Source organism: Papaver somniferum, chromosome 8 (assembly GCF_003573695.1).
Source record: "Papaver somniferum cultivar HN1 chromosome 8, ASM357369v1, whole genome shotgun sequence".
Lineage (NCBI taxonomy): Eukaryota > Viridiplantae > Streptophyta > Magnoliopsida > Ranunculales > Papaveraceae > Papaver > Papaver somniferum.
Genome location: NC_039365.1, coordinates 23,390,807 through 23,417,235, shown reverse-complemented (window position 1 = coordinate 23,417,235; position 26,429 = coordinate 23,390,807). Strand labels below are relative to the sequence as shown.

General features: G+C 38.6%; 2 protein-coding genes across 2 annotated transcripts; one reads left to right on the top strand and one right to left on the bottom strand.

Annotated features, from left to right (window-relative positions):
• Nucleotides 1–177: 177 nt before the first annotated feature.
• LOC113304602 (CASP-like protein 1E2) lies at nt 178–1,169 on the bottom strand. The gene is made up of 2 exons (XM_026553746.1): nt 757–1,169; nt 178–656 (listed from the first exon to the last, which is right to left on the bottom strand). The coding sequence occupies exons 1-2, from the start codon at nt 1,005–1,007 to the stop codon at nt 317–319; spliced, it is 591 nt and encodes a 196-aa protein (XP_026409531.1). The 5' UTR covers nt 1,008–1,169; the 3' UTR covers nt 178–316.
• Nucleotides 1,170–19,500: 18,331 nt separating this feature from the next.
• LOC113305272 (3-ketoacyl-CoA synthase 6-like) lies at nt 19,501–21,009 on the top strand. The gene has a single exon (XM_026554344.1). The coding sequence runs from the start codon at nt 19,501–19,503 to the stop codon at nt 20,950–20,952; it is 1,452 nt and encodes a 483-aa protein (XP_026410129.1). The 3' UTR covers nt 20,953–21,009.
• Nucleotides 21,010–26,429: the final 5,420 nt, after the last annotated feature.

The following is a 26,429-nucleotide window of genomic DNA, read 5'->3' as shown; positions in this document are numbered from 1 at the left end:
CACTTTAGAGATTTTTAGTATGGCGTATATCTCTATCTCTTGGGTTCGAAATGTTACTGTAAGTTTGCAACTTACTTTAAATATATTTTGTATGTAATTCAGTGGTTGGATCTATTTCAATGGGACGATGATAACACAACATGATCTGTATTTAATTTGCGCAACATGAAAGAAAAGAAACTAACCAAAATAAATACCATACAAATGAAATACAGTTACAATATGTCTGACAGAAACTTAATGCATGTACCATACAATTGATTGCCACATACTGAAACCAATCCCCACATTAACCCATCCAATTCTTAAACCAAAACTATAGACATCTCTTGTGGAGCTTGGAAGCAGCTAGAGCTAATAGTAACACGAACATAAATGCTGCAACCAAGGACAAAAGGATGGATGCCGCTGCATAGCGACAATAACTATCAAATATATTACAAACTTTTTTCCACCGCGTGTGGGAGTTCCCATGGTAACCTAAAACACCAACGGCAGCAGCAGCTCCATTTGCGGCAAAAAGAAGTGATAAAATTATTAAGTCGAGGAAAATGACTCCTAGATCTAACCCCTTTGATCCAAATCGGTTTCCAATTGCTAAGATTAGAGATAGAGCTGAGTAAACACAAGCCGCGATGTTGACCACCATGTAGAATCTGTTCATGCGAAAACAAAGCAAAACAGTAAACAAAATTGAAGAAAAAATTGTTTTGATTTCGATATGGATAAAAGTCGTTACAAATTGAAGAAGCTTACACGTTTGCAGACATGTATTGCCACTTAGCATGAGCTTCAACACTGATTGGTGGTAGATCAGGAAGAAGAGTAACAGAAACAGACTTAGTTTGCTTACTAACAGCCATCACTATAACAGCTACCAAAGTAGCAGCAAAGGCTAGAAACCTAAGGATGTATTCAGAAGTTGCAACACTCCTTTTGTTAGCCATGTTGCTTCCATTTGTTGTTGGTGTTCCATCAATGGGGTTCTTGTATCCATTCTCATCCATTTCGAAAACTGTTAGAGAGAATGAATCAAAGAAAGAAATGAATATATATCAAGATGTACCCTGTTAGAGAAAGAGAGGACAAGTATTAATAGAGAGATAAATGATGGTGAAGAGAGATGGTTTTGAATAGAAGAGAAAAGAGGCCGGTCAATATTAGGTGTAAAAATAAAGAAGGTATTAAAGCCTTCAGAGAACTAGTAAGGAAGTTGGGTGAAATGTCGTGCGGCCTGCTGCTATCAAAAATAAAAAAGCCTTACGAAAATCAAATCAAATGACGTTATAGTTGCATGTAGGGATAAGATTAACAACGTAGTTGCGTTTGCGCAGGGCAAAGAGTGAAATCGACCGGTGGCAAAAGATCTTTCAGAAACCTGAGATGGATTACAAGGAAACATATACGCTGGGAGATTACAAGGACTCGACATGCATCTATCACTAATGCGTCCAAATCAAAAACTTATGGTACATATATAATGGGCCGTGCTATATTTCACTTCAGTAACAGCTTCCAAAATCTATGAATAATGCTAAAAGTTGGGAAGGTCATGGTCATCGCCCTACCAAGATTTTGATAGGTCGACTAGTTTGGACCACCAGTAGTAATGTATCATTTTTTCACTTTCTTTTTTTCTGCTGGAAAGCATCATAAATACTGCCTGGGATGGGTGGGTACACAAAGTAACGTTCAACAACAATCCACAGCGCTCAGTTTTAAATTGAGCTTCCAAGATTTTTGTTTTATTTGGTGTGTGGCGGTTGTTAAAACTTGCCCAGGATTATTTATTTTTTTTGGTTGAAGGATGGATGGTGTTTAAGTGACTGCTCATTACATTCAAATTATGAGTCTTAGCCGGTGTGGTTTCCCCGAAAAAGAAAAAAAGCTATGGCAATTTGTTGGACTAATTGGGGTGAAATAGAATACTGGCCTGAAAGAGAGGCAGAAACCTATCCACACTATTTTCTGAAAAACGTTTCTTTTTACACGGAAATTTTATCTTGTACTAATATAAAGTAACCTGTCATAGGGGCGGCATATTTTATTAGAGGGGCGGCAGCGTGATAGCAATGTTCCTCTAGTTGGTTAGGGGATGTTTTATAAGAGGTGTAAATTAACTAGATTATCTTTCCCATATTTTAACTTAAATCAAAGCTAAATTGAAAATTTGTTTTCTTTCTTCTTTTCTTCTCCTCCTCCCATCAACCGTAACCTCCATTAAAACTCAAAATTTCATCGCTTTCGATTAATCGACGATTCAAAAATTAATCAAGTGTAGTGTAATGACTTATATGAGGTATGTTTTGAAAACCCAGTTACGATTTGGTTTATTTTGTTCGATTTAAGTTTAATTTCTATCGAAAATTAGGGTTTTAGATGAAAATTGAAATTGAAATTTCTGGGTTCATGTGAGTTACGGTTGATTTCTTAATTACGAACCGTAACTTGATATTTTGATGTTGTTACGGTTGGTAATAGTTCAATTACCAACTGTATGTTCTTATATCTGAGAATTTTCTTCAGTTACGGTTGGTAACCAATTTAGTTTACGAATCGTAGCTCAGTTACGGTTGGTATCGAGCATTTAGTTACCAACCGTAACTGGTTTTACGATTGAGTTTTCTTCAAATTTAACCAGTTATGGTTGGTAGTTCATCTTTTACGAACCGTAACTTCGATTTACGGTTGGTTATGAGCACAATTCCAACCGTAATTAGCTCTGAAAATGTAAAAAAATTGAATTTTTTACGTATTTTAGATAACTTTGAGCAAAAAAAAGCTAGTTGGGACTAATTTAGAAGTATACGAGGTCATTTTCAGGTCGTGGTTCTTCATTTTGTTGGTTAATTTCTTCAATTGATTGAGATTGACCTTCTCCTCTAATTTTTTATTTATTTTAACTCTGAAAATCTGATTTTAGTTTTGATTTTGAGTTAACATAAGTGAAGTTAATCATTAACACTAAACTTGATTATCATCACTAAACTAGATTATCAATTATGAGAGTTAATTTGTCATTTCCAGTATTTTTTTTATAAGGGACACCTTGAATGATCATGTAATGACCCTTTTTGTCATATTAGAATGACTCCCCTCTAATAAACCATGTCGCCCCTATAACGGGTTACAATATAAAGAAAAGAGGTAATTGTTTGGTGAAGCTTTTTCTCATGACAATAATACCCCCATTAACTAAGCTTTCAATTAATATTTGTATATTCACAGGAATGCCATTATTTTTAAAAATAGATCAAAAAAATTAAAACTTAGATATCTTTAAAATACACATCGGATTTTTGTAAAATTAATATATTTGGAAAGCTCTTTAAATTATCTATATAATGAGTACAAACAAGGATATTAAAAAAAAAAATTCTTCATTATTATCAAATTTGGTATTATTAAAAGAATCCACATCAAACATGTGCATCGCACATGTGATCTTACTAGTATATATATTAAGAAAAGAGGCTAAATACAAACACGGCACAAAGGGAACACCACCAAACAAAGAGAAACCAGGAACAGAAAAAACAAAGGAAGCTTTCCAACTAGAACAACCCACTGAGCTCAAACAATAGGTTTTTCGTTTAGCAATAACATCTTGGAGAAAAAAGTTGACAGAAATTGAATTAGCGGAAACCTACTGATAGCAATTGACTTTAACATCAGTATTAATGATTGCATCTACAGCTCTTCTTTTACCCCTTGAAGTAGTGAGCATTGCGTTCAATCCAAACATTCCAACAAATGCTTGCAGGGATACAATTCCAAGTTTCCAACGGCTTTGCTTATTGTACCATCAAACCCTAACGATGGATTGATCAGTATAGATCCTACCACCAATCTTTTAACTCAAGCCCTAAGGATCATGGTACGCTGTATAACTGAAGGATGTATTAGATCACTTTTCATGGGAACTAGTTCGCAAGTTTCTTCCCAATGGTTTGTCGGTTAGCTGCTTAGCTGCATGTTAGCATGTTGAGAAAACAAACCCCCACTGTCATGTCTCCAAACAACACAGTGTGATCACCTCCTGTCGCATGTATATGCAGGTTGTAAATCCGGATTCTAGCCCCCTTGTTCCACTGATGGATTCTGGTTCAATGAACGTTAGGAAGTGGACCCAAAGGTCCCAAACACACCTAAACAGGAAGAAGGAAAAAATAATGTCCGTGACATTAGCGACACGGTGACAACAAAGGACTTTCACAGGAAACTTCATCGCATCATCCCATCACGCACAAACAAAAAAATTCCAACAATGCTCGGAGAAAAAGAAGAAAAAAAGAAGAAAAATTCCAACGAACATATACAGAAATTAAATTGACTATAAATTTTGAATCCTATTATAGGGTTCCAAACCTAAATTTTCACTTGAGGATGTAACATGTTTAACATACCCTATGAAAAAGTTGAATATCTAACATGTTCCAACGGCCCTCTACCTCAGCTGGTCATTCCCGTTCTTCATAATTTTAGGCGTTCCAGAAGGTCTCAGATTCGAGCCCCAGTGACGTAATATTGCAGAAATTAACATGGACGGTAAAGTTAGCTTGCCGCCCTTGTGATACAATCTCAGTCCCCCCTCCCGCTTCGACTCTCTTGGTTAGGTTATTCATGAGATTCGCTGGTAGGTTAGCACGACAACTTATTCAATTCATGTAGTAGTGCGCTGTTGGAGTTTAGCTTGTTAGACTTCAATTAGTTAATGTAATACTCTTCATCCAATAATAAAAAATAAATATAAAGAGGAAAAAGAAAAAAAGATCTTGAGCCCACAACTGACAACTTTTAAAAATCATGTCATTTTTTTTTCTCCTACAAAGCATGAAACTTAGGTTATATGCATTGTACGAGAATAATAGTACTCTATCCGTTTCTAAAAAAAGAGGTCCTTGTTATCCGGTGGCCATACTAAAAGTTTAAAACTAGAGTTAACCATGGACGAAGCCCGACAATTCTTTCTGCATCCTCCCACTGGAAAGATATGCTAAAGATACAGAGTTCAATTAATTTCAATTTTCTTTGAAAAGGCATAAATGTATTGGTGTCAAATCGGCTGTGATTGGCTGCTGGGTTGGTGATAAAGCAGTGGCAGGTGGCAGTAGGATCGCTTTACTTGTCTACTAATGTTGGGAGGGCATTCAACATTCATAACGGCTCATAAATATGCACCAACAAAAGCCAGGTTTAGGTTGGAAGCTGGAAGTTGGGAGTTGCAATGTGATCTCTTTTTAGTTTGAGAGTGCAACATATAACCTCCTGACATATATTTTTTCCATTTTTTTTATTGAAGTATGTGGGGAGGAGGTTTTGAAAGCAATCAAATTGTGCGGAGCGAATTAAACTTCAGGGTCGGATGGGTATAAATTAGAGTTTTACAAAGTTTGTTGGAGAATCTTGAAGAATGATGTAATGGCTGCAATTAATGAATTCTTTTGTAAAGGTAAATTGGATTGGAGATTGAATACTTCGTTTTTAAAGCTGATTAAGAGAAAAGATTCAACTACTGTCAAGGATTATAGACCCTTAAGTTTAATAAGTAGCTTTTATAAAATTCTTTATAAGATTCTGGCGGAAAGGCTAAAGGTTGGGATGCCGGTATTGATTTCAAATGTTCAGGGGGCTTTTGTCAAGGATAAACAGATTCTAGATGGTATTTTAATTGCTAATGAACTCATTAATAGCAGATTGAAGCAAAAAATACCATGAATAATGTGCAGGGTTGATATGCAGAAAGCATTTGATAATGTCAGCTGGCCTTCTTTGTTTGCTATTCTGACTAAGAATGGATTTGGATAGAAATGGATTCAATGGATGAAATGGTGTGTTATAGGAGTGCACTTCTCAATTTTGGTGAATGGGGAAGCAACTAACTTGATTAAACCTTCTAAAGGTATTCGTCAAGGAGACCCCTGTCACCTTTTTTATTCCTACTGGTGGTGGAAATTCTTTCGTTACTTAATGCAGTGGCACAAGGAAAAATCAACGGCTTTCAAGTGGTGGAGGAGGTACGGTGGTGTCACACTTGCAGTTTGCTGACGACACAATCATATTTCTAAACGCTTCTACAGTTCAGGTACGAAGGCTACTCATTGTACTTGTTATGTTTGAAGTACTAACTGGTTTGAAATTAAACCTGGAAAAAAGTACTATGATAAGCATAGGGGGCAGACCAATTGGTGGAGGAGCTGGCTTTGGAATTGGGCATGCCCATTGGTTCGAGCAGAAGAAGTGAAGTAATCTGGGAAATAGTAATTCAGAGAATGCAAAAGAAATTGGCGCCTTGGAAAAGAAGATATCTTAACAAAGCGGGAAGGGTAGTTTTGATCAGAAGCATACTAGAGAGTCTCAAGGTCTATTTTATGTCATTGCATCATATGCCTGCGGCAGTGGATAAGAAGTTGAATACTATTATGCGGAAATTCTTGTGGGGAGAGGATGATGATAAGAAGAAGATGAGTCGGGTATCATGGAAACGAATTTACAAACCACGAAAGAAAGGGGGTTTAGGGATTCACAACTTAAGATTGGTGAATAAATCTTTGTTAGCAAGGTGGCATGTAAGGTACTGCAAGGAAAGGACGGCGCTCTGGAGACGTATTGTACGCGAGAAAATAAAAAACAGATGGGGACTGTTTACTGCCTCTACAAGTTAACGAACCAATTGGCAGAAGCATGTGGTTTGGTATATTAAAAGTTTATGATGTGTTTTTTGATGCTGTGAAGATTCAGGTGAAAGATGGTAGATTACTTATATTTTGGAACGACTGCTGGATAGAGAAAAAGTCCTTAAAGGAGAAATATCCAAGATTGTACAAGATTAGTAACCAGAAGATGGCGACTGTGGCTATGATGTATGACAATGGTTGGGATTTTCAGATCAGCAGAGAATTGAATCATGTCGAAAGGATAGAATTGCTAGAGATTAAGTACGATCTTCGCAATGTGAATCTGACGCAAGGGGAAGTTGATGGCTTGGAAGGAGAGTGCTCAGCTAGGGATATTTACACCAACTTAACAGAAACAGAACCTGATTGGGAGGAACACAATATTTTGTCCAGTAAATACGTGCCTCCTAAAGTGATGTTTTTATTTTTGGTTGCGTTACATGATTCACTACCAACTAGAGCGATGCTTCAGTATAGGCGGGTTATTATTCAATCGAACTTATGTTTGTTCTGCAACTCATCTATAGAAACATTGGAGCATATGTTCATTCACTGCAGTTGGTCTTGAAATTAGGGGATAGTTTTATATTTGATATGAGAATTAACTGGGCATTGCCTATAACTTCAAGTCTCTTATGGACAGCTGGAGGATAGCAAGAGTTTCACCAAGACTACAAGGGGTTTGGCAACTAATACCATATGCGCTAAATGTTGGGAATTATGGAATGAACGTAACAGGAGAGTGCAAGGGGGAAGATCGAAATCATTATATGAGCTGGAAATTTCGGTGAAGATTTTGATTTGTCTTTGGAGTTCGGCTACAGATCATTTTAAACACATATCTATGAATCAGCTTCTGCATCAATGGGAGGAAGTGTAGCATATGTAGTTTTTGACTGTTTTTTTTTCCTTTGAAAGTCTTTCGACTTTGTATATGCCTTGTACATATCTTTTTTTTCTCTTAATATATCCTTTTTTACTCAAAAAAAACTACCATGTCTATACTTATGCAGAGAAAAAATCTTCATGCGAAATACCTAACGGAACTCTTGATTACTTTGCTAACTTATAACAATGAAACTGTGGCCGATATCATGGTAATACAATAATAAAATTACTGGACCATAATATTATGGCCTGAATTCGGAAATTGTTGACATAAAATTCTTCGTCAAAAATCAAATAAAAATCTATGAAAAACAAAAAGGAAAATAGTTTCGGGCAAAATATGAAAAAAGTGTTACCGTATACTCATAAATAAATTGTTTGTATTTATTTGTTTGCAAAATTTTCAATAGCTATCATTCCTGAAAGGATCTAATATTTCATTACCAGCCTTTTGTAACTACTGGAAACCAGTAGCACACCCAGAGTAATAGTAACCAAGATCTAAGACCTCTTAAGTAAAGTAACACCGAAAATTATTATTGATGAATCATTCAAAGTAACAAAGATACAAGTTGTTGAATACAAGGAAACCCTAATCTCTCCCCTAGGTTAAACTCTCTATAAATTTCCCAAGGACCTCTATTTATAGGCCATCTAACTCTAGTGGAACACAGCTCATTTATCTCGTCGCGTTCTCGCAGTAATGCTTTACATTTCTCCCAGGCCGTTTTCCATAAAGTTTTTTCCCTTCTTTCGCTTACTTCACATGGGCTTGTCCGGACACCTGTCTCTTTCTTGCTCCATAATTTATCTATCTCGTGGATTGTCTTTTCATCCAAGTAATCTTACTTCGTCCCTTATGACTTCGTCTTTGATATCTTGTTGGGTACTTCCACTTGGTGCGAGTTTCCTCGTTTCCGGACTCACTCTCTTTGTACTTCGCAGGGGCGATCGTCGGCGAGATAATTCTGACATTTGAATTGACAAGTTTCTGACTGGGATTTTTTAGTGAGATTTTCTATCCCTATTTCTTCTCCTTATGTCCATCACGTGGCGAACCTATTTCGTGTACATACATTTTCCCTTTTCTTATTCTATTCGAATCATGCGAGAATGGAATAAGAACCACTTCAGATTCCCTAGCCGTCACGTTATCCACTTTCCTGCCTCCACGTGTCCACGTTATTTAGGTAACCGTTTATTACCGGTTAGTATACCTCGAACGTGCCGTCTACCTACTAAGACGGTCATCTTTCCCGTGCTATTTATATCCGACTCTGACTTTGTTCTGGGGTTTCTTCCCCTCTTCCTCCTTTCTGTATTTATCTGGTCTTTGCATTTTCTCATTCTTCTGCCATTGTTACCCCTTCTCGGCCCTCTATTCTTCTTTTGTCATTATGGCTTCCCAGAAGGTTTCCACAACTATCTCCTCACTCAAGTCCCTTGAGGATTTCCAAGAAGATTTTAAGAAGATTGGCTTAACCTTAACTTATGCTGTCGATTCTTCTGTGAGTCCACCTGTTACTGCTACTCAGGACAAGGAACTTAACTATGGTTGGATTTAGTCGGGTATATGGTCGGCCGACAAGATGATCATTACTGTCGGTCAGTTGAGGGATGGATTATCTTTCCCACTTTACGATCCTTCCAACCTATCTTTCTTGAGATTATGGGAAAGTTTCAATGCCGGGCCTTTCAGCTTTCTGGTAACGCAATCCGCATGTCCAACGAGTTTAAAATTTGTTTTGCTAATGGTATCTCACAAGTTCCATTAGCAGCCGAAAAAAATTTGATCCTCGTGACTTTTACGTGGATTCCTTCGTGGCCAACTATTCGGCGAAATTCACAAGTACGAGAGAGCATCAGGAATGGGGCATCGATCTCGTTCAAAAGACTGCCGCGGATCCGATCAAATCTCTTTTGTTAGACGTGGATTCCCAGCTCCTCCTTTCTTGCGATGATGATTGGGCGACGTATCCTCTGGTGGTGGGTGGCCCTTTCGTCTTGGGTTTTGACGAGAAAGGGGTTCCTCGTCAAGGTCATCTCCCTAAACACTGCTATCTCGCTGATTGTGATCCCTGTAGACTTTGGTGGTCTGTGCCAGCCAAGTACGAGAGAGCATCAGGAATGGGGCATCGATCTCGTTCAAAAGACTGCCGCGGATCCGATCAAATCTCTTTTGTTAGACGTGGATTCCCAGCTCCTCCTTTCTTGCGATGATGATTGGGCGACGTATCCTCTGGTGGTGGGTGGCCCTTTCGTCTTGGGTTTTGACGAGAAAGGGGTTCCTCGTCAAGGTCATCTCCCTAAACACTGCTATCTCGCTGATTGTGATCCCTGTAGACTTTGGTGGTCTGTGCCAGCCAAGGTATGATTTACTTTGTCATAACCTTCTCAACCAGGTATTCACTTCGCCTATTATCCTTCCTTTGTGATAACCTTAAATTCTTACTCTTTAATCTCCGTAGGACAATAATCTTCCCATTAAGCAGTCTACTTCTGGGTCATCAAAGGGGCGAAAAAGGCGTGACCACCCTGCTCCGCTTCCTCATTCTTCTCGGGTATTCTACTTCATCATCATTACTACCTCGCCCGTTTCAAACTCTTAGCCATCATCCTGCTAATCTTGTTATTTCGAAGACTCGCGCTACTCCTTCAGGCGAGCATAAGAGGCAACGGAAGGTCCTGGATCTAGCTGCTTTGACCGAAGTTCCGAAATCTATCGTACTTACAAGACTCTCTACTCCTCACAAGCCTCAATCTTCTCAGCCTCGTACGACCGCATATCCCACAGTAATTGATCCTCCCGTTATTCCCAAGGTTGAGTGCTCCAAGAAGCCCACTGAGGATCCTTCTGTCGGCGAGAAGAAGAAGTAAGCGGCTTCATCGGCGATGTCTAATCTCATTTACGATCCTGATACGAAGTTTCTTCAGGAGGTTTTTGACAAATCTCGCGAAGATCCATCTCTGAAGTCCCTTGCCTTGGAATCCTTAGTGACCTTTAGCTCTGACGATTTTCCTTCCCAAGATCTTTCTGTGATGCTGAACGCCTCTATGAACTTGTCTCTCCATCAGCATTCCTCCTTAATGTGCCAAGTGAATCCTTTGTATTTTCTCAGTTCGACCTTCCTCTCGCTCCGAGGATTACTTCTAACTTTTGGTTCTTTGACTCATAGGAGGTCAATCGTCATATGGCCAGTCTCGTGGAGATTAGATTGGTCGGCGAGAAAGCCAAGAAGGATGAATCTCAAATCAAAACTTTGGAAAAGGAGCTCAAAGTGGAGAAGGAGCACTCCAGCAAGATGGGTCAAAAAAAAAGAGAAGCTCCTGAGTAAGTTCCGCCCCTTCGCAGATTCATTCTTTGCCTTTGCTTTCATATTTGTTATTTTTTCATTTCGTATTTCATCAAGCTCGGTGCATGCAACGCCAAATGAGTGCTTCTGAAGCATCTGCCTAGTTAGAAGATATTCGTGCCGAGAACGTGAACCTCGTGACCCAGAATGACTGATATGTATCTGAGAACGTAATTTATGAGAAGGTTGAAACTCTTTTTTCGCAAGTTGATCGTCTGTCCATTGATTTTTCTCGTAATGAGGAGCTGAATCACCATCTTCATGTTGACAATGAGCGCCTCAAGATGGAACTTCAACAAATCAACAATTCCCTCCTTACTTCGAGGGGTCTCCACCTCTCGTCGTAGGCTTCCTATAAGAGACTGAAAGAAGATTACGAGTGCGTGATCAACAGTAAAAGTAAGGTTGTGGCTGATCTTCGCAGGTCTTGTAATAAAGTTTCCGGTTTAAACGAAGAGACTAACTGTCCAAAAAGGAAAGTGGAATTCCTTCAGGATCATCAAGATATCTCATCTCGCCTGAAGGCCATCAAACCTTCCTCCCAAGCCAAGTCCATCGAACCTCGCAAAAACAAGAGGGCTCTAGCTATTCAATCCGTCAAAGATACCTCGAACTCCGGTCATGGTAAAGGATGGGACAATGCATATCACGAGTTATATGTCCGACTTAAAGAATCGGATCTAGCGATCTCCAAGATGGATCATTTGTATACTGACATTAAAGAAACCTTGAATACCACTATCTTGCAGATGGAAGGTAGCTTTAGGTGCAACTAAAAATATTGTTGATTATGTCAAACTTCCAGTTTCTCATGAAATTCTATTTACTTTCTTTTGCAGAATCTGAAGAGCGCCACAAGACTCAAGTCCTTCTCCTTTCCCAAGAAAGGGATGAATTTCGCACGGAGGATTCTCCCCTCAAGACTGAGTTCGATGATTTGAATGTTGATATGGATGAGATGATTGAGACTTCTGCGAAGGTAGCGAAGGCATCTCGCAAGAATACTCAGAATTACCTGACCTCTGTCTTCGGCAACTACTGCGACGAGCAAGGTATCCCTCATCCTACTTTTCCTCTGGAGGTATTCTACGATGACGAGCAACCAAAGGATGATAGGGTCATCTCAGGTGAAGAGGATAGATTCTATGAAGAGGGCGAGGAGCAGAAGGTTGATAATACAAAAGTTGAGGAGGAAGAGTCCAAGGGTACTTCTGCTAATACTGGTGCTGGTCTTACTGGAATGGGTGATGAAGTCCCTGGGGAAACGGTTATTGACGACGTTCTTCCTCAATAACAGTCTTAGTTTTCTTCTTTCATATCTTGGTTTTATGCTTGACATACTTTGGTTTTATGCTTGACTATTCTGGAAACAATTTGTCTTTCTAGGTGCTTCCAAGATTGGGGGGGAAAAACATCTTAACTTTTTGGGTAGCACCTTTGATTAAATTTATTTCCATGATTTTTATTTTACCAAGTATATACTTACCGGGGGAATACTCAAAAGAATAATGAAATTTAAAGTATATACTTGCCTCTTATTCTTTTGTGTGTATCCGAGGTAGGGTAAATAGTTAATCAATTCTTTCCCAGTTGTGCTTCAATCTTGCTGAATCCTTTACGAAGTATCTCGCTGCATCTTATCTTGTATTTCGCCTCCATCTTTCATGTCGTGTCTATCGTCAACTTTCTTATTTCGTCTGCCCTTGTCTTTGTCTCTTGTCTTTGCCTTCACTTTTTTCGTCGGGGTGAAACGTTAAATCTCGCACGGATAATGTTAAAATGTAAAATATTATTTTCCTCTGACAGCCTTACCTTTGGTACCTTATTGCCTTTACTTCCCAAGAATTATCTCGTCGCCTTTAGTTCCTATTCACTTTCTGATTGTTACATGTTACTCATACAAGGTCTTAGCGTGCCTCCTAATTAAGGTCTAATTTTTCCTCATCCCTTTTGAAGGATTTTAATTCGACGAAGTATCAGGATCTTATTACCCTTGCGAATAATAATCCATCTACCTCGTCTTAAAATTTAATTTTATTTTTTCCGCGACAATGTGACAGGCATAACTATTCCCATGAACATTAGCCCCATGACATTGTCGTCTTTTTTTGGTCACACAGCTCCCTAATCTGGAGGGTGCCATCCCTTTATATTCCCCTTGATTTCCCCTTCAAGGAGGTTAACCCTAACATGCATGTTGGTATCCTCCCATCTAGTTATTACGACATTCAGTTGTTTTCGTGGCTTCTTATTACCTTCTCCGATATCGCTTTGGGTTACGAAGACATAACCTAAGTGAGGTTTCTTTGGGATCGAGTGCATCGTAGCCAAGACTTTCCATACAGACATGACCGGTAACGCTCCAGATGTCCCAGGCACCCGCAGCTCAACCGAATACGTCGGCGCCTTGGTCATATTTCTGCACCCCTTACTAAAGGATATCATAAAAAGGGACCCTCAGCGGATAGGTCTTATTATTGCCCCTAGCTTATATTTCTGAGAGTTTTTCACGACATGCGTTAGGTCTTGCCTCTTGCACTCTCATGCGAACTAGGGTGCATGTCGTGGATTCTCAGCCTTCCTAGGCGAAGGTTTTAAGTTTCCCTAGAAACTGTTTATTTTATGAATCTTTTTTGCCTCCTAATGTGAGGTCTTACTTTTCTCTTGTGAAATTCACATTCATGGTATGATTTATCAAAATTCATAAAAATTTCATTGTTATCCTTTTGAAATTTGATACATTATCAATTGGTAGATTGAATTAAGTACATTCATTTGACTTTTATAACTCTTCCTTGATTATCAGTGTTTTTCTTCCATGCGAATGTGCTCAGACTGATATCTTTTCAATTCCTTCATCTTTACTTCGTTTCTGACCTTAAATAACGTCGTGAATAAAGGCTGCCTAGTTGACAATGGATAGATGAATGAGCGCACTAAATCTTCCTCTGAAATCCTTCCTTTTAGTTATCTTCAAATCGCGCCGCATCTTGCCACTATACTTCGCATATTTTCATTTTCTCTTTTCCTTAACGAGAATAGTGTTGCTATTTCTGGTTTACATGGTTCGCTTCTTGCACATTTGTTCATTAATTCGGGTTGCAGCCTGGTTGCTTTTTCTATTATTTGGGTACTGTTTCCTCTCCTGCCGGCCACCATCGATTGTTGCATTAGATACTCTTTTTCTCGGAATTCCCTCCTGTTATTCTCTATGACTCTCTTTAAGTCTTCTCTTTCGTTTTGTTCCCCTCGCCCCTTGTTATCTCTCTGGTAGTCGTAACATCCTTCTGCTATCCCTTTCGGAGCATATTCTTCTCTTCGTGTACTACTCCCCCCTTGCTTCCTTTTTAAATTATTGTTCTTAATTATAATCTTCTCATTTTGTTTTTCCAACCTTATGCATTCCTTCACCAAGTATTCCTTCTTTTGTCTTTCTTGGTAGAGTTCCTCCTTTAATCGTTCCTTCTCTTCTTCTTCGTATAACCATTTTCCCTTTCCCTAGAGAATCATGCAAATCGACGCTTCCATCAGCCTCTTGTTCCAACACCTTTTTATGTTTAGAAGTGTTTATTTTTGCTCCTCCTCGTGGGGTTCGCTTTTCTTTAACACTAGTGGTTGGTGCCTCGCTTCCTTCAGCCGTTTTCCCTTTCTTTTCCTTTCCACTCTGTTTTTCCTCATCTTGATCCCCCTTTTTCGGAGTCGTCTCGCGTTCCTTCTCACCATCACTCGTCATGTTTACCTCTTCGTCTGAGCCCTTCTGTGTTGTGTCCAACTCTTCATATGTACCAATTGTTAACACCATCAGTTGTTCCGCTCTCCTTTCTTCGCATGCCTTCTTCCTTTGCTCGATTTTCCTTCTTTGCTTCTCCTTATAGTTATGGACATCCTTCTTGACGCAATCTTTTGCGTCCAGGAGATCTCCTATTATCTCGCCAATCACACTTGGCATGGGAAATTGTATCGCCTGATGATATGTATATGCAATACATTTTATCCCGTGTATCCATAGTCTCCCTATGAGAGCGTTGTAAGGTGAGTCTATGTCTATCACGCAGACTGTGACTTTCGTTTCCAGCTCGCCAACAAACAAATTTAAAACTAGCTCTCCTTTCGGCTTAGATGCTACTCCATTAAACCCATGTATGTTGTATGTTGATGGCACGATATCCGAGTCCTTGTACCCCGTGGTTCTAAAGGTATGATAAAAGAGTATATCGACCGAGCTTCCCGTATCTACCAAGATTCTGTCAATTGCCCAGATTTTCTTCTTTTCGGTTTGATCTTCTTCCCATTTTGAGTGCTTACCAAAATTCAGTGTTACAACCAAGGGGTTTGTGTGAGAATTTCCTCCTTATGGTGCATCCTTTGCTGAGAACGTTATTTCTATTTTCTGCCATTCCTCTAATGGTTCTCTTGTTGTAACACTGAATATTTCGTTTCCTTCAAAGTCCCTCTTATGTACCCTTTTAAGTATGTTGTCATGGAAATTTGGATGCTCTTCGCTGCATGTATTATCGTATTACAGTTCGTCTTTTGTGCTTCCCGATCTATTTCAATTCGGTATATCTGCTGATTGTCACGAAGTGGTGGTGGTGGTGGTGGTACATAGCCTTCCAGAAAATGCGCGAGTTTTCCCTGTTCTATCAGACGAAGGATGATTCGTCGAATGTTTCGGCAGTCCCTTGTGCGGTGTCCATGAAAACGATGATATTTGCAGAACTCATGACTCTGGTTCCTGGGGGTGGCTCTTTTCCCAGATTGGTGGGGTGGTGGGATCTCTTCTGTTAATACTATTGCCTCCCATATCAAATCCTCGAAATCTGGTGCATTTGGTCTCCGCTCTCCAAATCTAGGCCCTTGATTATTCCTTTGTTGATACCCTGCATTGTAACTTCGTGGCTCATAATTCCTTCTTCTTGACTCCTCATACCTTTGTTGATCGATTCATTCTTGATCGCCACTAGATATAACAACAAGCTTCGCTGAGACTGGAGTTGAAGGCTCTCCCTTTTCATGTTTCGAATCATTCTCCACGACATGCATTGTCCTTGGTAATAGCCTTGAATTTCCTTCTTTCGCTGGCATCGGTGCCACTTCGCTAACTTGCCTCTGCTTTTCTTCTAAGGCTATGTACTCCTCTTGGTACTCTCTTAATTTATTCGTCGTCAAAGATTTTCGGATAATGAATATTTGATTGTACAACAGGTCAGTTGGGATTAAAGCGTTCACGAAAGCTAGGATGGAATTTTTCTCATCAACTCTCCCTGCAAGATCGCTGCATACCGTTCTCCACCTCGTCACCAATCCTCGCAGGCTTTCTGTGGGTCTCCTTCTTAAATTGAATAGAGTCTCAATTCCTGGCCTCAGTATGTTGTTAGTTATATAGGTGGTTAGTAATATCTTCTGTAAGTCTTTGAACGACGAAATCGATCTCTGGGAGCCCATCAAACCAGGACAATGATTCCCCGGCCAAGCTCGCGGGAAAGTATCTACAGAGTACCGCATCATTTCGTCCCCATTGCATCAGCGAAAGGGTGTATTTCTTCAAGTGTTTCACAACACTCTCAGATCTACTGAATATGCTTGGTAGAGTTGGTAACACGCATTTCTCTGAGATGTCCGCATGCATTATCTCATAGGTAAATGGAGATTTATCGGCCTCTTATATTGCCTCCGCCAGCTGCACCCTGATTCCTCTTCGCGAATTGCTTATCAATGCTCGCATATCTCGCAGCTTATTTAAGACGTCTTGGTTCAGGTTCCCTTCGTTTCTTTCCCAGCGGTCTCCTCTCATCACACTGAGCCTTCCTTCCCCACGTCTCCTTTCTTCCTCATCCGTCCGGTTGAATTCTCAATGTCTTTCATCTTCTCTTATCCTCTCATTTTCATCGCGCCTCCTTCCTTCTTCGTACCTCCGCCTTTGATATCCCCAGTTTGATATTTCCAATGCTCTTTTCAACCCTCTTTCTTCGCTGCTTTCTCTTCTTCGCTCTCCTACGTCATCCTCACGGGTGTATCTTCCCCATCGTAACTTCTTTTCTCCTGATGATATCGTGTCCACCTCTGAATCCGTGGCTTCGTCTGTCGCTTCCTCGTTCAGCTATTGATTCTGCAACACCAACCTGGCGTTTTGTCTCGTAAATCTGGCATGTTGCTCTGTTAGATCCTTGTCTCGTTCCCTCTCAAGGAGGAGTGTCTCCCTTGGCTGTTCCAACGTCATGTCTTCTTCACCAATATTCTCCTCAATTTCCTCACGAGTCATCTCCTCTCCTGCGACGGTTTCCATGTCGGAAGTGTGTACAGATCCCTCTCTAAAATTATCTTCGTTAGCCTTCTAAGTCCGCCGCTGGTTCACGCCCTGTCTTTCTCCTGCAGCAGATGTTCCTCCTCTTTCCATTCTTCCTCCCCTTTTGGACTCCCATCGTTTGCTTCTCCTCTTCGCTATCATGTGTGCCGCCAGATCTGGTGTTCTAGTCATCGATTTTCCCTAATTTCAATATTGGTTTTTCTCTAAAACCTAATCTTAAAAAGGTATGTTTGCTAAAATCTCTTACTCTTACAACTTTAGCTAAGATGTCTTGCCAGGATCTATTACTCCTAAAATTCTAGCTTCTCTCCACTCCTTAGATGAGGATGAATCCCCAATCTAAGTTCCTTGTTTCTGGACGCCAATATGTAACTACTGGAAGCCCAGTAGCGCACCCAAAGTAATAGTAACCAAGATCTAAGACATCTTAAGTAAAGTAACACCGAAAATTCTTATTGATGAATCATTCAAAGTAAAAAAGATACAAGTTCTAGAATACAAGGAAACCCTAATCTCTCCCCTAGGTTAAACTCTCCCACTCTCCAAAAATCCCCCCCCCCCTATACATTGCCCAAGGACCTCTATTTATAGTCCATCTAACTCTAATGGAACACAACTCATTTTATCTCGTCGCGTTCTCGCAGTAATGCTTTACATTTCGCCCAGGCCGTTTTCCATAAAGTTTTTCCCCTTCTTTCGCTTACTTCACATGGGCTTGTCGGGATACCTGTCTCTTTCTTGCTCCATAATTTATCTATCTCGTGGATTGTCTTTTCAGCCAAGTAATCTTACTTCGTCCCTTATGACTTCGTATTTGATATCTTGTTGGGTACTTCCACTTGGTGCGAGTTTCCTCGTTTCCGCACTCACTCTCTTTGTACTTCGCAGGGGCGATCGTCGACGAAATAATTCTGACATTTGAATTGACAAGTTTCTGACTGGGATCTTTTAGTGAAATTTTCTGTCCCTATTTCTTCTCCTTATATCCGTCACGTGGCGAACCTATTTCGTGTACCTACACCTTTAGCCGAAGGCTACACTTATGAGATGTACCGCATCACTTTTCATTATTTGCATTAGGCTTTTCTTGGACTAAGTTTTTCTATAAGAAAAAAAAACTTTTCACATTCAATTCAAATCAAGGAAATTAGGTCATGATGTCCTTCCCTATGATTACTTCGTTAGCTGCCTGTTAGCCAGCATGTCGAGTAAAGCAACCCCTACAAAACAAATAGGCATTTACCTTTCACCTACTGGTTCAAACGATTGGGATAATAGTAAAATAGGACATGGGAATTTTATATCAATGAGCGTTAAGGAAATTAAGAAATGGACCCAAACAAAAAAAAAAAAAAGAAAGAGGGAAACCCAAAGGCCTTTAAAGCAACACAGTGACAATAAAAAGCACTGCGTACGAAACCTTATTCCAATCAACTCACCAAAGACAAACAAAAACGACTTCCAATTATTTGACATGACTTATTCCTAAAATGCCGTAGCATTTCTTATTTCTATTTTCGCACCAGTCACCACATAGGCACTTACATTGAGAAACTACTGCCAATAACACACCAAAGAGATTTTTAGGAATCCAGATTCCAGCCTAGACTAGATTTATTCTTTTTAACATCGCAACAAAATAAGGCATGCATGCACCAACGTAGCACAAAGCCAACATCCTTCCCACTGAAATGGTATGGCATAAAACAACCAACTACAGGAGGAGCGACCATGCACCAAAATGTGATTGCACCTTATCACGGTTAATTTTACTGGTTCAAAAAGAACAGTCAACTGTTTTCGAATCAAATACTCGTTATTTTTTCTGAAAGTTCTCTTGTCTCAAGTTTTTGTGCGATCAAAGACACCAAAATTTAGTCAGAGATGTCTTGCTTACTTAGAGATCAGGTTTTTGGTCCTCAACTTAGCACAAGATCGTGAACAAGATCTACTTGTCTTAAGGATAAACAACATTATTTGTTGCATAAATTATTAATGAAAAATCCATCCCTTCAATCATATACCCATAAATATGACGCAATACAAGGTGGCATTATTATGCTTGGGTTAGACAAATTCATTACGAAAAACACGTATATTTTTGTCAAACTTGGTGTGCTCTTCTTTTCTTGTATTATCTTCCTCGGTTGATGCATATTTTATTATGTTGCTGTTGCACCCTCATTAATTCTATGCTGGGTACTATGAATATGAGCACTCAACATAGTACTATATAAAGTAGTCAGAGTCCGTAGTCATAATCTCATTCTCTAAGATGGAAGCTCATCCATGTGCAAAACTTGTAAAACAGCAACTCCTTCAAACCCTGTATAATGTTCTTAACGTTCTGTCTCTTTTGATTGTAATATCAACAGAATGTTATCTTGCATTCAAAGCACGAACACCCATTTCTTATCTATTCTTCATTTCATCAATCCTTGTCCTAGTACTATTTTTTATCTTCAAATACCTCAACAATTTCAATTCATGTTCAAATTCTCAACCCATCTATTTAGTAGATTTTTCATGTCTAAAGCCACCACATACTTGTAGAGTGCCCACATCAAGCTTCATTGAACATGCTACTTTGTATGAAGTCTTTAACCAAGATAGCATCAATTTTATGGAAAAGTGCATAAAATTTTCGGGTCAAGGAGAAGAAACTTGCGTTCCACCATCTTTACATTATATACCACCAAAGGATTCGCATCAAGACGCTATTAGTGAAGCACAATTGCTTCTCTTCCCTGTCATCGACGACCTTCTTTCCAAAACACAAATTTCACCTCTTGATATCGATATCCTCATTCTAAATTGTAGTAGTTTCTCACCTTCCCCTTCACTTTCCTCAATCATCATCAACAAATACTCCATGAGAAGTGATATTAAGAGTTTTAACATCTCTGGAATGGGGTGCAGTGCTGGTGCCATCGGTATTAATATTGCTCAAAACCTGTTAAAGGTCCATAAAAGCTGCTACGCAGTTGTTATCAGCGCAGAGATTCTCTCTTCTGCTTGGTACATGGGTAACGATAAATCCAAGTTACCATTAAACTGTATGTTCCGAATGGGAAGTTCGGCCGTCCTGCTTACCAACAAAAAAGAATCCAAAAACACGTCAAAATACAAACTCTTTAAGCTAGTTAGAACTCAAAGAGCCTTCGACGATAAATGTTTCTATGCTGCCATGCGCCAAGAGGATTCTAAAGGTTTTAACGGGTTCAACGTTAACCGTGACTCGTTCGGAGCTTTCAGTAATACTCTTAGGTCCAACATTGAAGTTTTGGGTAGAGTCATTTTACCAACCAAAGAGATGATACGTTACGTTCTTTGGACGCTTCGAAAGAGATTCTCGCGTGCAGATGATAAGCACACTTATGTGCCAGATTTCATGTCTGTGATACAACATTTTTGTATTCCGACATCAGGAAAGTCAGTGGTATTAGAGGTTGGGAAGGGCTTGAATCTTGGTGAAAGAGAGTTGGAGCCAACGTTGATGACGCTAAAGAGGTTTGGAAACCAGTCTGCTTCTTCCTTGTGGTATGTGCTAGCTTACATGGAAGCTAAGGAAAGAGTAAAGAAGGGTGACAAGGTTTGGCAAGTTGGTATCGGCAGTGGATTCAAATGCAACTCTGCAGTGTGGGAATGCCTAAGGCCAATACAAAATGAGTTACTCAGAGGGCCGTGGTCGGACTCCATCAACCGGTATCCGGTTATCAATGACTAACATGGTCACTTTAAACGGCCAGGATCTAATTTATTTTTTTGTAAGTTAAACGGCCAGGAATTGCAAACAATTAAAAAAAAGTGCTAAGCGTGCATCTTATACTACTTCGAACTCAATACACTAGTCATTTTGTAACACATTCTTTTTTATTTATTCTCTCTTTTGAACCATCCTTCAGAGTTCAATACCAATGTAAAATAGAATGTAAAGACAACACGTCGCAATTGCAGGACCTCTTTGGGTGGAGTTATCTTTCATAACATATATCACAGCCGTCGGATATTGAGTTAACTCTACTACAGCTGCCTTTATAAGCTCAGCTGTGCCTCCTTAAAAAACAAACCCTAATCTCTAAAAGAACTAACACCAAAGCTGCCGCCGCATCTATGATCATAAGCGATGACAACAAATACATCTCAACAACCAAATCATGGAAGATGATTTTGGAAGATCATCAACAACAAAATATATTTGGCATAATGATTTCTACTCTCAAAAATCTAAATTTAACCTCAAATAGAAGACATTTTAGCTGAGTTTTGAATTTCAGTTTTGGTTTTGAAGATATCGAAGATTTAATCACAAGCTCAGGAACTCAATCTGCTAGTTTAATCATGTATTTACTCTCTAGTTTGTGTAGGAAGACAGATCTCAGAGTCAAATCTGTAACAATGAGATCCAAAATGTAAAAATATTGAGTAAATATTACCTAAATTTTTGAATAAATTAAACTACAGGATAGTCAATCCTGGGATGCTTTTTTCTTGCTCAATAGCATCTATTGAATCTTATTAACTATTCACCACTTGTACATTGAGATAACATGATCTCAATGAGATACAGGGCAGGCGATGCTCTCTTCATATCCAAATTTGGTTACCTAAGGCTAAGGGTAATAATCAGATTATAGAGGGATGTCAAGTGCAGCACTCCGGCATTCGAATTGAAATTTGATAATGAGATCATTAAGCATAGAATCGAAATTTCTAACTTCGTTTGGTGGATGATTTCACTCTAGTTTCTTAACCTTGAGCTTGTGCACTAAAAGCATTTTTTGTCTCCCATAACAATGAGCGCCTGCTTGGGCCATATATTCTCTACAAGCTCCAAATTTAAACGGCCAGGTCTTGTTAGCATATTCGGTTGACACAGCACAGTCCAACTTTGTAGGATTCTCCAAGCCCCAAATTCTTCCAAATGTCCTAGAATCCATACATGTTCAACATGTATTCCTCCGCATGGAATTGAACTAATTAAGCAAAAGAGAACTAGCTGTTACTAGAGAGCGAAAGAGGTTAGTCGCAACACACGAAAGGATAGTGGAGAGACAGAGAGGTTACAAGTTAAAACTTACAGAGAAACAGGGAGAGGGATGTCTGCACTGAATCGGTTCTTCTTGGTAATCAGAAGTTACACACACCTACTCCTGCTTTCATTGTATACTGGAACAATAAACAATCAAAGCTAAAAAAAACACTCTTGTTTGCGTGATGATTACTGTGAAGTGATGTAAAGTGTAAAACCCCATTCTTTAGGCGGTCGTAGTGGAGAATTTTTTTTTTGATGGGGCGTGTTTTGAAGGGACATGCGGGACAAATGATATGTTGACACGTGTCTTTGATATTAATAAATTATGTTTTCAAAAATATAAAAAAAGTGTATTTTTAGAGAGAAAATTTGTTTTCTTTATTCGTATTGGTATTTTTTAAAATTGAAGACACGTGTCAACATATTATTTGTCCCCCATATCCCTTCAAAAAACGCCCCCATCAAAAAAATTCTCCTCGTAGTGATGCTTATGCTAAATGATTTCCTCTCCATGTTTAGACTTGATGGTGAAGGGGATAAAACTGCTAAAATGCTTTAAAATTTCGCAAGCCATGTCTAAAACACTGCTGTCTGCACAAGGTTTTCATACAGATATTGCACTAGGGGTAGGGGTGAGCATGGGCCAGTATGGACCGGTTTTCATCCCATCCGCATCCAATCCAATATATTACGGATTTCAAATTTGGCATTCGCATCCAATCCACATCCAACGGATTTGCATCTAATGGATATGCGGATGGACGGATTGGATATGGATAATCCAATGGATTTCTTTTAGTTGAAATTTATAATAAAGAAAATAAAGCAAACACAAATGACTCTTCATAGAACCTACATATCCTATATATGTATAGGAAGATGAAAATTCCATGTACAATACAAGGAAACACCTTAAGAATTCCTAAATGATCCATAGTATTTTTTAGAACTATATAAATGCACTTAATTTAACGGATATGGATGTCCAACGGATTTTCAAAGTTGCATCCGTGCCCGATCCGTAATCCGTTGAATTTCAAAAATTTCATCCGCATCCTACCCATTAACGAACGGTCCGGACATCCATCCGCAAATAAACAGTTGGTCCCGATTAAATCCGCAGATTACGGGCCAAATGCTCACCCCTAACTAGGGGAGGCTTCAGATAGAAGTATAATCTTGTCACTAAAGCCCGTTAACTTTGGGTGTTAAGCCCATTAAAAATATTGAGTCCCATTTGGGGACTTTCCAAAATGAATCTTGAGTCCCTATATAGAGACCGTCCAAAATCAATTTGGGTAATACCCGTTATTATAAATTTAGGATAGTATTTATAAGAACAAGTCCTCCGGTGGAATACAACCTATTCCAATTATGGAAAAATCGTGGAATGTCAAATCTAATGGTTTTCAAGTTGGGGTCTTCCACAGAAAATCCAAGCCATGTACCATGATTTCGTGGGATGGTCCGTGGAATCCATTGAAGCGTTAATCAGATTAACGTAAAACGCTATTCAGAATAGCGCTAGAAGACACAAAGCGCCTATCATTATAGCGTTGAACGTTAATCAGAAAAGCGAAACTCAAGCGCTAATCACAATAGTGTTCAGCGTTGTTTAGATTAGTGTTCCCTATGCGTTATTGTAAAGTAGAAATTAACATTTAATCCCAAATTATTTGGGCTTTAGACAGTCTAGTCATGTCCCCTCAAGCCTAGTACTAGGAGGTCCAAATTCACCATATTCAGAACGAGTCAGTCCTTTCTTCAACGATTTAATCCAAAACGAATTTCATTGATGGTAAAAATACCCATATCATATGTTTCTTGCAGTTCAGTTTCTACTTTTCAAAAAAAAATTGTGTCGAAACAGCTCTTGAATCCTGCAGCCAAATCTTGCTCCAAATAAATCTGAGAATCAAGCAAATAGTAGGTTCAGTGGATGTCAAATTGAATAACCTAAATTATCCTCATTAAAAGTATCAGTTCATGAAGACGAATTCAAAAAAAAAAAAAGAAGTTGAGGAGAATCAATTGAGCAAGCCAAATTGAAGATTTCATCAGCTAATGGAAGGTTAGTTTAAATTAATCTATTATTATCATTTAATTCGATAGGTTAATTTATCAATTTCATATTTTTTTTTGCAGTTTTCAAAAATCTGAATACTTGACCTCATTTTGTTCTTGATCGATTGTTGTAGATCCAATCAAAAATTACTTGATTTTTTTTAGTTTTGTATCTTTAATTCAAGACCAATATTGCAGTGTCACTAGATTTTCTGGTTTCATTTTGTTTTTTTTGATTATTTGGGAGAAAACTGTGTTCCAATACTTTTCTTCCTTGCAGGTGTTTGTACTAAATTTAAGATTAAATTCGTAATGTGCCAATATTTGTGTATAAATTTGATTGTTAATTTTTAGTTATGTCAACTGTATTAGATTGTCTTGTGAACTGAATTTAGGTTTAGTTATGAATTGAATATAGGTTTTAATGAAATGTTGATCTTCCTTGAAGAATTCAAGTTGTGTTCTAGGTTTAAATCTTAATATAAACTGAAACATCTATTCTGGTGTAGTGAAATAAAATGCTACTTAGAAATTAAGTTTAGCTTACTCAGATTTTAGGTTTTACTGTTCAAAATATTTTATGAGTTAAAATGGTGATGATATTGTAGGTGGAATCCAAGAAAAAATAGAGTACTGCAAAAACAAGTTGTGGTACTACTACAGCTCAAGTCATGGCAAAACAAAGGAAAGTAGAAGTAGTTATGTCAGAAGAAGATTTCTGTAGTCAAGATGGTACAGTAGACTATCATAATAACCCAGCTGACAAGACAAAAACAAGAACCTGGAAGGCTTGCCCGTTTATCTTAGGTAGTCACTCGTCTTTGTTGTATCCGATTTAAATTTATCGCCACTAAACCATGAGTTTTACTGGTTTTTCTAATTTTGAAATTCGAACAGGAAATAAATGTTTTGAGAAATTGACATATTATGAAATGGGTACAAATCTAGTAACCCATCTTAAAGTTCAACTTACCAACATAATATTGTAGTCGTCAATAATGTCTCGAATTGGTCTGGAACTTGTTATGCTACACCATTACTTGGAGATTTTCTTGTTGATGCATACCTTGGAAGATAATGGACTATTGCAATTTTTCGCTATCATCTATGTTTTTGTAAGAATTCCCTGCAACTAAAGGACTTCTTAATTTTATGTCTTCACGATTACAAATGATAAATATATGCATTTGGTTTTGAATCCCACCCAGTACCAATCACTTCTGCACATACATCTCGGTGTTAAAAATAAACTTTCGGTATAATATTGTAGTCCACTTTTTTGTTAGTTTTGCTGAACCATTGTAGCTTGTCGTCTTTATACATCTGATAGATCATTTTTAAGAATTGTTGAAATTCGTAATGTCATTTCCATGATGTTGACTATTGTGAGTCCAAATTAGTATAATAAAATTGGGACCAGGTATGTCTTACTGTCCTTCGATAATTTTTGGTGAGGTGATCACATGTACATGTATAGTTGCTTCTGCCAGCACAATAGTTCTTGGTATTCCATCTGCTGACTGGCTGTTATATTTCTACTTCAGGTACTCTCCAAAATTTCAAGTTTGGGTACAACGCTGCAACTGGTAAATAGGAGAATTTGATGGCAACTGGAATTATTGACCCTTCTAAGATAAACATAACGTACTGGTGTTAGGAAAATTTGATGGCAGCTGGAATCATTGACCCTACTAAAGTAAAGATAGCGTACTGGTGTTTAGGGGGGTTATCATGCCTGAATTTTGACAAGTTGAAACCATATACTAGTTAGATTTTACCCTAGAATGTTCTGATTCTCATATCTAATTCTACTATCAGGTTGTGAGATGCCTGGCTAATGAAGGTATTATAAGTGGATTTCGGAACTAACTTGCATGACTTGAACAAAGGAGTCTGCGCATGGGAATAAGGTGAGGACTATTTTTGAAGCAAAAACAGTCCTCACCTTAAAATTTGTTTTCTACTTACTATAAGATTTCCTATCAAGAAGAAAGTCCATATCCAATGAGGCTCAGAAAAAAAAATGAATAGCTCCAGCCTTCATTTTTTGCAGTAGCACTATATCTAACATTCTAGATGTATAGTGTTTATTATCCTTTCGTTAA

Bases quoted from the DNA above. Each gene is read 5' to 3' on its own strand.
- LOC113305272 (XM_026554344.1), top strand. From the start codon at position 19,501: ATGGAAGCTCATCCATGTGCAAAACTTGTAAAACAGCAACTCCTTCAA.
- LOC113304602 (XM_026553746.1), bottom strand. From the start codon at position 1,007: ATGGATGAGAATGGATACAAGAACCCCATTGATGGAACACCAACAACA. The intron at 657-756 runs GTAAGCTTCTTC...TCGCATGAACAG, and splicing joins CAATACATGTCTGCAAACGT to ATTCTACATGGTGGTCAACA.